Source organism: Pectinophora gossypiella, chromosome 18 (genome assembly GCF_024362695.1).
Source record: "Pectinophora gossypiella chromosome 18, ilPecGoss1.1, whole genome shotgun sequence".
In the NCBI taxonomy this organism is placed as follows: Eukaryota; Metazoa; Arthropoda; class Insecta; order Lepidoptera; family Gelechiidae; genus Pectinophora; species Pectinophora gossypiella.
In genome coordinates, this window is record NC_065421.1 from 4,586,472 (window position 1) to 4,601,281 (window position 14,810).

General features: G+C 36.0%; 2 protein-coding genes across 5 annotated transcripts in view; both read right to left on the reverse strand.

Annotated features, from left to right (window-relative positions):
• Positions 1–14,810, reverse strand: part of LOC126375149 (uncharacterized) — a 557,945-nt gene that overhangs the window by 467,050 nt on the left and 76,085 nt on the right. The gene's annotated exons all lie outside the window — the stretch shown is intronic.
• On the reverse strand, positions 29–5,244 carry LOC126375167 (uncharacterized). 2 transcript variants are annotated; one of them, XM_050022035.1, is made up of 3 exons: positions 5,079–5,244; positions 3,482–4,448; positions 29–127 (listed from the first exon to the last, which is right to left on the reverse strand). In XM_050022035.1, exons 1-2 carry the CDS (start codon positions 5,191–5,193, stop codon positions 3,493–3,495), a joined length of 1,071 nt encoding a protein of 356 aa, XP_049877992.1. In that variant the 5' UTR covers positions 5,194–5,244; the 3' UTR covers positions 29–127; positions 3,482–3,492. The 2 variants fall into 2 exon arrangements, with proteins under 2 accessions (XP_049877992.1, XP_049877990.1); XM_050022033.1 differs by lacking the exon at positions 29–127 and adding an exon at positions 297–1,667.

A 14,810-nucleotide genomic window follows, 5' to 3' on the forward strand; every position in this document is an offset into this window, starting at 1 on the left:
AAACGAACTTACCTGTACGTGAAGTTCTATCATAATTATGCGAGCTGCTCAATTCGAAGCGATTAATATGACTTTGTAGTACTGTCTTCACCCAACGGCCGTTAACACATTTTAAAGCTTTAATTTACTGAAAGAAAGTAGAAATAAAGTTATTTTAAAAGTAAGGATTTGTTTTTATGTCACTGCATTACCCCCACTCATATCCAGGCGCAGCACCGAACAGCGCGCCATCTACAACTCATTTTGTTAAAAGCTTTCCTGTAAAATAAGAGAATAACTGAAATACGATGCCGATTTCAGACCTCTATGGGCAGGGAATCTTAGTAGGGAGGGTGATACCTATTAATCGCTTCGAATTGAGCAGCTCGCATAATTATGATAGAACTTCACGTACAGGTAAGTTCGTTTAATCATTAATTATGCTTCACTGCTCAATTCTCGCGATTAATATGACTTTGTAGATGTTTAGAGTTAATAGGTTTGAAATCAGGCGTCGTGTTTTTAAATAAAGATATATATATTTACCCAAATAATCAATGAAATATATTTCAAAGTGAACAATTAACTGATCTACAGAAACAGAAAATAAACTAATGGTAACATGGTCAACTTGACAATACAGGATTAATTATACAGTTGCTAACAATAAACAAGTACTACTAGTTTAGTACTGATCGAGCAAAAGTTTCAGCCTGATCGATTTCTATTTCTCGATCATAAAATCTAGCGAACACTGAAGAAGACGCGCTCCAGCCTGCAGTTTTGCGGATCAAGTCTACACTTATTCCGAGAGATTTTGCTTTCGATGTGGACGCGTGTCTCGTACTATGTGAACTGAAAATGCTAATGTCCACACCACTCTTTTGGAGCACGTCTTTAATCCAATGGCTGAGTGTTTGACTAGTTACCTTATTATGAGGTTTTCTGTGGCTGATAAATAAATTGTTACAATTACTTGGTCTGATATCCGATGTTTGATCTAAATAACTACATAATACTTTCGCTGGACAAATCTCAGGTTTTTCATTATAAAAAGGTAATTTAAGTAAAGGTTGACATGTATTAGGTCTTGATGTTTTGATTAAATCAGAAATTTTAATCAATATGTTATAAGGGGAGATATTTATGTTACGTATGAATATTTTTGATAACGTCTGCACTCGATGAGCAGTAATCAGAGCTAAAAGAGTAACCAATTTTTTAGACAACAATTCTAAACTTAACGTTTCATTTGGATACAGTTGAGATAAATAATTTAAAACTATATTGGTATCCCAAGTATATTCATATTTGGGTTCCGGTGGCCGTAATCGAAATACTCCTTTCATGAATCTTTTGATTCTCTCATCACTCATAATATTATGACTAATTATTAATGACAAAGCTGATTTACAAGAATTGAGGCTGCCATATTTGAATCCATTTTCGAAAAGTTTTGTTAAAAAATATATTATTTTTGGTACTGATGCTTCTAGGTAATCAATGTTTTGATTATTACAAAATATAAACCATTGCTTTAAGTAACAATCATATTGCTTTTGGGTATTAGAAGATATAGAATTGATCATAATGTTAATAGACGAAGGCGGTACGCTTCTTTTTAACAAAGACTCCCTGATAAGGTTGCTGCAGCCAGGGTAAGGTTTTTGTGGAGGCTGTGTTGCGACCTGGAATATGCGGAAATCAATAAATTAGGGTTAGGCTCAAAATAAACAATATCAGACACCAATAATTTCTTAAATATGGGGAACCATGGCTGAGTAGGCCAATATGGTACCACTATGATTCCGACCGCTTTATCGGTCATGATTTTGTTTAAAGTTTTCAAAATTATAGAAAAAGGGGGAAACGCATAAAAAAAGAAGTCCCTCCAATTCGTTGTAAATGCATCTACACAATAAGCGTAGGGATCGGGTCTCCACGAAATATATTTTGCACATTTGGTATTACATCGGGTAGCAAAAAGATCAATTTCAGGTATGCCGAATTTTTCTATAATTTCTGAAAATGCGTATGGGGCTAGTTCCCATTCTATGTCTGTTTGAGATCTACGTGATTCAAAATCCGCGATTACATTTTCAGAGGACTTAATGTATGATGCAAAAATATATAATATTCTATCCTGACAAAATTGCCATATATCGCGAGTAATTTTATTAAAATGGGGAAATTGTACACTGCCCATACGATTGATACACGATATGGCAGTTGTATTATCAATGCGTAATAATATTTGTATATTATATTTATCTTTGGCAAAGGTTTTTAATGCGAATAGTGCTGCCATAAGTTCTAAAATATTTATATGGAACTTCGATTCCTCTTCTGTCCAAAAACCATTGGTCCGTGTCCCGTTACACGCAGCTCCCCAGCCAGTAAGTGAGGCATCAGAGTATATCTCTAAGTCATAAGAATCACTACGGATAACGGACACTGAAGTATCTATATTTTGAATCCACCAATCTAAATCGTCTTTAATTATATTTTGTTTTACATACATATATCTTTCATAATTTTGAGATGTTTTAAGATTGAGGAATTTTTGTCTTTCTATCAATTTAGTGTGTAACCATCCATATTCGACCGCAGGACAAACAGATACCAGTGACCCTATAAATTGAGCAAACTCTCGTATTTTACATTTAGTAATCTTTTGGAATTTTAGTACCATATTTTTAATTTTTTCTCTTTTTTGTTCAGGTAATTTAATACAAAATTGTTTTGAGTCTAGTAGAAAACCTAAAAATTTACATTCATAGTTAGGAATAACATTACTCTTTTCGTGGTTTATAATAAAACCTAGTGATGTAAGTAATCTCACTGTAGCTGTAATATTTTCGAGGCAGTCTAAGTATGTTTTTCCTATTATAAGGATATCGTCTAAATATATCGTTGACACAAAACCATGGAAACGTAGGTGTTCAACTACAGGTTTCATAATTTTTGTAAAAACCATGGGAGCTGTATTCAATCCAAAAGGTAAACAGTTGAATTTATAAAATCTTTGTTGAAATTCGAACTTGAGATATTTTTTATAATCTTTATGTATAGGTAGTAAAAAATAGGCATCCTTCAAATCAATTGTTGCCATGAAACAACCCGGAGACATAAGCTTCACTGCTGTTCTTATATCTTCCATTTTAAAGTGGGATGTTTTAATGAATTTATTTAAACTTTTCAAATTTAAAATAAATCTGTTATCTCCATTGGGCTTAGGGACAAGAAAAATACTAGACAAATAATCCCCATTTTCTCTTTGACATTGAGATATAGCGCCCATACTTACAAGTTTATCAATCTCTAATTTAAAGTCGAACAGGTTTTTCTCGTTACTAGGTGTATTTTTAGGATAATATGTTTGACATGGTTTAGATATAAATGGGATTTTATAACCATCAATCCATGATAAGACCATAGGATCGTCGGTTAATTTTTGCCAAGCCGAGTAAAAATATTTTAATCGGCCAGATGTGTTATTCACCTGCTCGTTGATTAGTGTCTCCCCTGAGGTCGCTGGTTCCAGTGGGCATTGCCCCGAGCACGAGTTGACGTCGATCCTCCGCGTGGCGGCGCAGTTGTCGTTGCTGTCTGCGAGCGCTGATGATGAGGCGCTGCCGAGTAACCCGCATCTCGACGCTGATGATTCTGAGCAGGCTTTCTCGCTTGAAAGTTCGAATGCGGGTGCTTCCAGTTTAAATTGTTCGAGGGATGTTTAGAAGTGGATGTTTCAGGCTTATTAACATGAGATTTCGGTCTTGTGTTTTTCAGGTCCTGTCCAGTTTTAGTTATGGCTTTAGAAGCTCTTAATCTTTCAGGCAGATCCTCGCCAAACAAGTGTTTATCTCTCTTCGTTTCCTTCAGTGTCTCCTTCATATTATTGTTTAAGGTTGAGATTAGAAAATTGCGTCGTAAACGCGTGTCTATAAAATGTGAATCACATAACAGGCGACAAGCATTACTTATGTGTTTAATAAGTATTTGATTGTTATTGTCATTGTTGCACTTTATAAGAATGTCCATTGCTTGCGTGAGAGCTGTCAGAACTGTACCGATTCGTTCTTGCCTTGTAGCTAAAGAGGTATCTTTTTTATACAGTAAATCGGAAATAGCGGCTTTAACTTCAGGATTCAATTTAGGTGCCTTAAAATATTGACAGTTTCCCGGTGTGGGGTATTCTTCCGAAATTTTTTGTTTTATTTCCTTAGATAAGCCGTTTAGTAGAACATTTTTTAATCTGTCTGCCATGTCATTATGGATATCTTTACCCACAGGTGATTCTTCCTTAGGTGGGTCACCCAAAAGAAGTAGTATGTCATCATCTAATTTTTCCTCGTTACTATCCTCAACTGTAATTTGAGTCTGGTTTTCTGGACAGACCTCATCTGATAATTCATCTAAAATGATTTGCTCATTTTCACGGTTTTCAAGATTGTGATCTGATTCGCACTCTGAAAATAGTGCTAAGAATATAATATGACTCAATAGTCATCAATATGGCAGTCATAGTGAAGGAAATAATCCCATAAATTATTCACATCACTCTATAGATATGTACCTTTTCACTTCTGTATTGTCGAAGTATGTAAAGGTAACAGTCCCGATGTACTGTTCGCATTACAAGGTACGTTATGAAGGTATAATAATGATTATAATGTGAGTATGTCTATTGATGACAGTTATAATATTGGTGAAGGAAATAACACCATAATTTATTCGCATCATGCTATGGGTATGTAAGTACCTATTGACTTCTGTATTGTCGAAGTATGTAAAGGTAACAGTCCCAGTGTACTGTTCGCATTACCAGGTACGTTATGAAAGTAAGTATAATATTTGAATTTGTAAAGGTAACAGTCCCATTGTACTGTTCGCATTACAGTTATTTTTCAAACAGTTTGTCAAATTGAATATCACCAAATACGTTAAAAAACATTTCAAAGAAATAACACGTAAACAACATTGTTACGCAACCTAACCTGCATTATGAATCATCGCGGTCCCCGAGCGGGGCTCCTTTCTGCTATAAAGAATTCAAGTAATACTTAACGGTTAAATAAAATGATAAGTAAATTACTCACCTGACGAAGATGAACTCGATATAGATCGTCCGTGTTTTCGCAGATATTTGTTTAATTTTCGAATCTTTCTCCTAATTTTCTCATCCGTTCCGTCGTGTTTACGTTTTCTTCCCATTTTCAAAGCTAATTAGAAAGATAATCCTATATATTTTTTATACAATACGTGTCACAGCCGCTGTACGAACACAGAATGAGTTGTAGATGGCGCGCTGTTCGGTGCTGCGCCTGGATATGAGTGGGGGTAATGCAGTGACATAAAAACAAATCCTTACTTTTAAAATAACTTTATTTCTACTTTCTTTCAGTAAATTAAAGCTTTAAAATGTGTTAACGGCCGTTGGGTGAAGACAGTACTACAAAGTCATATTAATCGCGAGAATTGAGCAGTGAAGCATAATATACACAACAACCTGCCACGTGATACATTGCGACGATGTAGCTCTAAGTTGTAAACATAGCGAATCGACGACGCAACGTAACGGAACGACGCGGCCGCATCACCTTTGTGGACGGACCTTTTATTCTAATTAATCAGCGAATATATTCAAATTTAAATAATTTATTTTCAGACCATAATAACGTCCATAGAAAAAAATAATAATAATAAACAATAAAAATAATATAAATAAAAATTTAAAACTAGAAATTAAAATTAAAAATCATTAATAAAATTTACTTCACAATCAAAATTAAAATTAAAATCATAATAAAAAAGAACACAAAATCAATATTAAATTAGATAGCAGAAATGAAAATCAAAATTAGGAATACAATCAAGAATTAATATTTTTTTTTTAAGAAAATTGTTCCGTCTGAAACGTGCGCGAAGCCCTAACAACATGGACACCGACCCAGTGTTTAAGCGCAGGGCCATCGACCCGCCTACATCAACCTATATAACATCACCCTTAGACGATACGACAGAAGTGCACGCTTTAAATTTGTCACGTGGCATTTAGCTAGAATACTTACTAATCATGTATTTACTCTGTATGCGCGAGTGTGCATTACGTACGGTGCCAATGTCCTCGTAATTCTAGTCTATTTATATAAACAAACATCATCGCTGTAACAGTCGCAGTTGTAATACTATATTGTATACACGTGGAATAAAAATAAATAAATAAAAAAATACTATTGAGCCGCCAAAAGCCCCTGACATGCTCATGTAACGACTAAGTACATACATTAGTAAGTAGCAACCGGGACCAACGGCTTAACGTGCCTTCCGAAGCACGGATCGTCTTACCTTCGGACAATCAGGTGATTAGCCTGTGATGTCCTAACCAAACTAGGGATGACAAAGTGATTTTTGAGATATATCGCCTCCGGGATTCGAACCCAGGACTTCCGTGAGCCCAACGCTCAACCACTAGACCACAGAGGCCAAAAATCTGGCAAAAAGTTTGTTTATGTGATGGAGTCAATGTCAAGTACAAATCTACCATGATTTTCTCATCAGCAAAATCACGATTTATTCAAGGTTGAACTGGTAAAGGGATTTTTTTATGCTAATATCCGCAAATAGGTACCTACGTTTGATCGAAAATAGCTTCGACCGTAGTCAATCATGTAGGTACTTAGCTATAAACTACGAAGCGATAAAAATATCCTGTTTCTTTTGATCGTAGGATGTTTTCTGTGATCGACTCATAGCAAATTGGTTAGTGCGGTGCGGAAAGTGGCCCTTCTATACGAAGTGTGATTTTATTTTATTTATTCATGATTATATGGTTCTATGGTGGTGGTGGTATGGTGTGGTGGTGCCGTTGGTCCCGGCTGCATTAGCAGTCGTTAATAACCACCAATCCGCACTGGGCCCGCGTGCTTGTTTAAGGCCCGATCTCCCTATCCATCCATAGGGAAGGCCCGTGCCCCAGCAGTGGGGACGTTAATGTGCTGGTGATATGATTCTATCCACACTTTCTTTATTGGGCAGGTTTCGTTGGGTTATTCTTACGCGACCGCAGTACACATTGACCAAATCTATAGATAAGAAATAATCAAGGAAAATGTAATAGAAAATTGTAACAACAAAATATGTATAAGCGTACTCGTTTACTGTACCTAACAGTCATCATCATCTCCAGTCATCATAACCTTACCTAACCTGAAGATTTGACAGGTCCGGTTTTTTACAGAAGCGACTGCCTGTCTGACCTTCCAACCCGCGAAGGTAAAACCAGTCCAATACAGGTTAGGTCACGTACCTCCGAAAATGCATTTCTCGGGAATATGGGTTTCGATGTTTACCTCTGTGCACGTGATAATCATTTGTGATCCAAATGTGAATTCGAAAATAAATTCGACAATCATTGGTTTAGGCCTGTGCTGGATTCGAACCTGCGACCTCAAAGTGAGAGGAAAGCGTTCTACCACTGGGCTACTACGACTCTACTAAATTCACTGATAATAAAAGTAGCAAAAACATAATTTCGAAGTGATACCTCGTGAATTCGCGATAGTGCAAACATTCGGGGCATCATAATTATAAATCTCAAATTTAATGGATTTGCGACATTTTGTGAAATTATATTTATACACCGGGGTTACGAGGTTGTTGCTCCTGTTACGATTCTGAATCATGCGCAGTTTGTAGGTATACCCAAGGATTTATTCTAGTCTGTTTACGTAGATTATCACTCATTTTATATATCATAAAGTTAATTAACAGAATGCACCACAATAATAATCGCGGCCAGTGTCATTTAGATCAATAATGGTGCTGATTCATGTACACACCATCTAATTTTATTTTAAGTTATACCTGTCATTTCCTTATCCGCTGAAAAAGAATGGGACGGGTAATCGACAGACATAAAATGTATGGAACACACGTCAATTTAGGCAGCAATTTAAAAACCCTTCCAAAAATGTATATTGGCCAATAACCCGATAGAATTAACTTGATAGCACACGTCAAACGAGTTGCATTATGTGCGAGGTGCCTATTTTATTCGCCCGGGTTATTCATTCATATTCTCTTCGTATTAAAATTAATAGTTGTCAATGATCGGTCCCTTTACTTTTCGGCGGAAAAAAAATGACAGATATAACTTAAAATAAAATTAGAATGTGTCTGCAGTAATTGGGGCCAGTGTATTCAAATATTTGTCTTAAAATATCATAATAATTAATATAATATATCGCTTTAGCGGTGGGGTGAAACTTATTAGAACATTTTCTTGAGTTGTCTTTTTGAATTTATAATTTTATTATTAAATCTTTCTTTTATTTTTTAATATTCTAGACGAGATATACACAATTAATATTACACACAGTAAACGTGCAGATTTTGTCTTATCTTTAGTTTTCCTAAAAACCTACATGAAAGTGATAATGATTTTTTAGTATTTATACCATTATGGGTATCTACATAATTTAGATTAGAGAACTACCTCTCCTGGGAAGTAAGAAAGAAAATTCATTTTCATTGCTGATTAATAGAAGAAATTTTCATAAAAAAATTGGAGCAAATAATTTGTTACCTGGCGAGTGAATATTTCGTAAATTAAATTCTAAACATAGACGAGAAATCTTCTTTCTTACTAATTATTAACCTCGTAGGTAACGTTTTGTCCTTCATTGTTTCCACTGTTCTGTAGTCGTATTAAACACTATCTGAAAGGTTTCATAATTATATTTAACACAATTAATACATTAATTATTCAAACAATACAAACATGGCTTTATAATTTCAAGCATTTTAGAAGGTTATGTTTGGATTACATCACGGGAATACATCTAATAATAATTAATAATAATAACGAAACGAAACTTTAATAAATGAAACTTTAGAGTTTATTAATTAGGGTTAATAATAGAGATAATTTTGAGTTTGTTGTTGTGGCGGCAACAGATTCTTCTTCTTCTATCGTTTTGTGAGGTGGAGTACCAACCTCATCAACCCTGGTGTCAGGGTTACTATTGAGCCGCCAAAGGACCCTGACATGGCTCATGTAACGACTAGTACTTACTTACATCAGTAAGTGGTAACCGGGACCAACGTGCTTATTATATAAGGATATGGTGTGATGCTCTGTCGCGGAGCCACCACCTCCAATTCAGTTGAAAACGATATAGATTACTGTACGTACCATATACATAGTGTACGTGAAAAGATTTTATGTGTACGTGCTATAATTAGAAAGAAAACAACAAATTAAAGTGGCTTCGCTGGAGAGCATACTCCCCAGCGGAGCCACTCAGTTTGCATACTTCGAGATGTTTTCTTCCTGTAAATTGAAGTATAGTTTGATGTACGTACTACGTACATAGTGTACGTGGAAAGATTTTATGTGTACGTGCTATAATTAGAAAGAAAACAACAAATTAAAGTGGCTTCGCTGGAGAGCATACTCCCCAGCGGAGCCACTCAGTTTGCATACTTCGAGATGTTTTCTTCCTGTAAATTGTAGTATAGTTTGATGTACGTACTACGTACATAGTGTACGTGAAAAGATTTTATGTGTACGTGCTATAATTAGAAATAAAACAACAAATTAAAGTGTATATGACGGCATGAACAAAACGTGAAGCGCTGAAGATTTTAAGAAACAATCTCCTTGCGAGAACTTTTTATCTATGCACAAACTACTAAGAGAACCTATTTCAGACGAACGTCTCTCATACAAAACAAAGAGCCTCAGAATTTAGAGTATGACACTTGATTTGACATATAAAATTATATTGCCACACGCAAAAATAATTGTGGGGTTGCCATAGTAATGATATGGCACGGCGTGGCAGTAGTGATAGCTTTAAATTATTTAGATTACTTACTTTAAATTTTGATGACAAGGTTTATAAAAAAAAGACTGCAGTTTACTTGTATAACATTTTATTTTTTAATTTTGTTTTATATTTTATGGATTTTTTTTCTGAAATAGAGCTTTATTATTATTATTTTAAATATGCCTTTTTGCATTAATGGCAAACTTTCCTCTAAACTCTCTAATCTAGAGACATCTGTCTGTACCCTTTAATATTTTGTTTATAATAACACTGCTAATCTTGAGAGACCCGGAAAGTTTTTAATAAAAATGTCTTTGTGCAATCCGCATGGCAAACACAATTGTTCCCAGTAGTCCTAAGCCTTTGCAAATTGTCATCACACAAACACTGTAACTTCTGCACTTCTAGAGTTCTTCCTAGCTCACTTTTAGGAAACTGGTGAAATATAGCGTCTTTTCGTCTTTTCGCTTACTTATCTTACACTCATACTGTATGGATATCACAGTTTTCTAGTTAACCTTGTCATCAAAATTTTAAGTAATCTAAATAATTTAAAGCTATCACTACTGCCACGCCGTGCCATATCATTACTATGGCAACCCCACAATTATTTTTGCGTGTGGCAATATAATTTTATATGTCAAATCAAGTGTCATACTCTAAATTCTGAGGCTCTTTGTTTTGTATGAGAGACGTTCGTCTGAAATAGGTTCTCTTAGTAGTTTGTGCATAGATAAAAAGTTCTCGCAAGGAGATTGTTTCTTAAAATCTTCAGCGCTTCACGTTTTGTTCATGCCGTCATATACACTTTAATTTGTTGTTTTATTTCTAATTATAGCACGTACACATAAAATCTTTTCACGTACACTATGTACGTAGTACGTACATTAAACTATACTACAATTTACAGGAAGAAAACATCTCGAAGTATGCAAACTGAGTGGCTCCGCTGGGGAGTATGCTCTCCAGCGAAGCCACTTTAATTTGTTGTTTTCTTTCTAATTATAGCACGTACACATAAAATCTTTCCACGTACACTATGTACGTAGTACGTACATCAAACTATACTTCAATTTACAGGAAGAAAACATCTCGAAGTATGCAAACTGAGTGGCTCCGCTGGGGAGTATGCTCTCCAGCGAAGCCACTTTAATTTGTTGTTTTCTTTCTAATTATAGCACGTACACATAAAATCTTTTCACGTACACTATGTACGTAGTACGTACATCAAACTATACTTCAATTTACAGGAAGAAAACATCTCGAAGTATGCAAACTGAGTGGCTCCGCTGGGGAGTATGCTCTCCAGCGAAGCCACTTTAATTTGTTGTTTTCTTTCTAATTATAGCACGTACACATAAAATCTTTTCACGTACACTATGTACGTAGTACGTACATCAAACTATACTTCAATTTACAGGAAGAAAACATCTCGAAGTATGCAAACTGAGTGGCTCCGCTGGGGAGTATGCTCTCCAGCGAAGCCACTTTAATTTGTTGTTTTCTTTCTAATTATAGCACGTACACATAAAATCTTTTCACGTACACTATGTACATGGTACGTACAGTAATCTATATCGTTTTCAACTGAATTGGAGGTGGTGGCTCCGCGACAGAGCATCACACAGTATTTCTCCACTATTTAATGGATATTATTATACATATAAACTAGGACTAGGAGTCGAAGTGGTCGACATGGCCGTAATCGGTCGGAGATCATCATCATCATCATCATCATTGAATTTACTTCTAAAAATAGAAAAAAACAACCACACAATAAATACAAACAATAAACTGCGACGTTCATTAAAACGTGAGTCATTGAAAGTTTGAAAACAATGTATCGAATAAACGTCACAGTAAACCATTGCATTGAATTTTTATTTCATATCGATACCGACAGGCGTTTTATCGCACATCGCGGCATCGGATTCATTTACAATAATGGTTATCAAAATGTTTATATGTTTGTGGTTGTTTTAAATGTTATATATACGTATAGGTACAGACAAGTGAACTTTGTGAATACGATTTGCAGCCGCACTTTGTATTGAAAACGATGAACCATGACGGTAATGATATGATAACAGATCACCCGCCTCACAGGTACATAAGATCATGCCTAGTTCCCGTTGGGGTAGGCTATAGTGGGAGAAACCACGGAATTCCACTTACTACTATCCTGGCACAACAAATTCGCTTCGCGTCCTTCATCAAACTCTCCATGCATGCTCGCCGAGTACTTTCATCCGACTGCGGCTAAATCCCGATTATGAAGGTACTCTATTAGGTTCGATAGGAACCCCTAATCTTTCGACGTCGTAGCACGGGCGCTCCAACAGTGCACGCAAGGTTTTCTTTAAGAATAATGACAGTGCGCTTTTGAAAGTCGAGTCGCGGGTGCGGCGGAGTCGATGCGCGGGCGCGGCGGAGTTCTCCGAAGATAACTCTTCGGAAAACTCTCTCGGCCGAGAACTCTTGTGTGAGTGACGAGTCTTTCAACGTCTGGAATTGACATAACTATGGTTCTCCTTTCATCTCGATCCAACAGAGCAGTAACTTTTAAATAATACGCAAAATTAAATTATATACTTAGAGCGACCTTTTCAATTACAGAAAATTTTAATGTAAATAGTTTAGTCGACTCGGATTTTTTTATAGACAAGTACAATTTATTTTTAAAATACTTTATTATTTAATTCAAACAAAGTCCATCTTCAGTAGATATATCAAAGCATTCAATCATGATATTTTTTTGACGTGACTTATCGTCATAGGCGTAGATTTACCGCAATTTAAAAGGCAAGCATTTATAAAGGAAAAACTTTGACTCTGCTGAACTGAGAGTGAAGAAAAAAAACAGAATAGGTTTCGCTATATTACATCCACCACGGGTGACCACCTGTCACCAATGTCACAGATTAAACTAAGTATATTACTACAATATAGAAGGGACACTTCCCGCCCTGTACCAATACAAGCTTGAAGCGAGCTTGATTTATCTCACCATTCCGATGAGGACGACTTTTAGTCTATTTAACCAGAAACTGACTATCTCACTCACACGTACGATGTAAGTCACACAGTAAAAGCGAGATTTTGCACCAAGGTCACCATACGGTTCATCATATCCATCTTGGAACTTCGTATCAAGTCGCTGCAAATTATCTACTGATTACTGATGGCTCTGCTCAACTCTGACGTCAGTATAAGTAGGTTAGGTTAGGTTAGGTTAAATAAAAAAGGAATATAAGATAAAACTAAACGAATCCCAATGAGGAATCATCGGTAGAAAAAAATACAAGACAATATGAAAATATAATATAAAAAACATAACATAACATAACATAAATAGCCTATATACGTCCCACTGCTGGGCACAGGCCTCCTCTCAATCAACCGGAGAGGGTATGGAGCATACTCCACCACGCTGCTCCACTGCGGGTTGGTGGAGGTGTTTTTACGGCTAATAGCCGGGACCAACGGCTTAACGTGCCCTCCGAAGCACGGAATCAACTTACTTTTTCGGACAATCAGATGATTCAAGCCTGAAAACTCCTTACCAAACAAAGGACAGTCTCACAAAGTGATTTCGACAATGTCCCCATCGGGAATCCAACCCGGACCTCCAGATCGACATACAATAAACATAATATTATATTTTTTATAACAGTCGCATATTTTGACAGTGCAACATAATATGAGATTTTTTTTGTTTGAGTTTTCAAACCAACATCAACAGTGATATTTATATTTGGACATCTCAATGCAATATTATATTTAGCTGAATGTCGGCGAAATTCAGGGTTGCTACCATTTACCACACTAAGCTACCATTTTTCAATTCATTTGTGAACATTTTTTCATCGACTACCGGACAAAAGTTATTCAGCAGATCTGCAATATTATAATTTGTCTCTCAAACACTAGAATATTTAATCAAGAGGTTTACGGCGTTCGGCTAATCTGTAAATTCGGGTTTGATACCCGATGAGAACATTGCCGAAATAACTTTGTGAGATTGTCCTGTGTTTAGTTAGGACATTGCTCCAATGCATAAACTTCTTTCACCCTAAGGTTGCCTGGCAGAAATTGCTGACTAAAGGCCGCCTATTGTGCTTATGTTTTTATTCGTATGTTTATGTCCTTTGTATATGTCGTTGTGCAATAAAGTATTATTGATTGATTGATTCATTGACATTGCAATTGTCCGAATAGTCAAAGGTCAAATGATTAATGTATAATCGCGTTGCTATTTTACTTAAATAGCTATTGATGAAGTCTATCTGAGGATTTTATTTTCATAGCAATCATCCACGCTAAGGGAAACACGCAGAGAGAAAATAAATAGTTTCGGATAGATGACGCTGGGGTCGGCATAATGACAGTATTGAAAATTGGTATGGAGAGTATGAAGACCTGTTGATGTAATGGTTAACACGCTCGTACCGGCTTTATAAGAGTAAAACGAAGAGTAAGAGAAGGAGAATGCAACTGCAACCCTCAGAAGACCTTCAGGGTTAAGACCTTTTCGAATTATTATTTTCTTTGTAGACAATATGAGGCGAGTCAGTGACCTTTAGTAGCACCAAAATATCCAATGTCAATGAAGTTGTTCATGTCAGTCATTAACCTGACAACCCATACGGTAGAAGATAGGACAGATAGTACGTAATATTTTCCAAAATCAAAAATATAAACTACTTATTGCATATACTCTTAAACGTTAAGACGTTGGTCCCGGTTACTACTTACTGATGTAAGTACGTAGTCGTTACATGATCCATGTCAGGGGTCTTTGGCGGCTCAGTAATAACCCTGACACCAGGGTTGATGAGATTAGTACTCCACAATACAATATACAATTATTTAATGCACAAAAGGAACATATAACACAGGAATACTAAATAAACAAACGTGCAAATGTAGGATTTGATAGGAAGAAGAGAGAAATGGCGATTACTCCACCGACAAGAGCGCAGCTCTGAAATAAAGAGA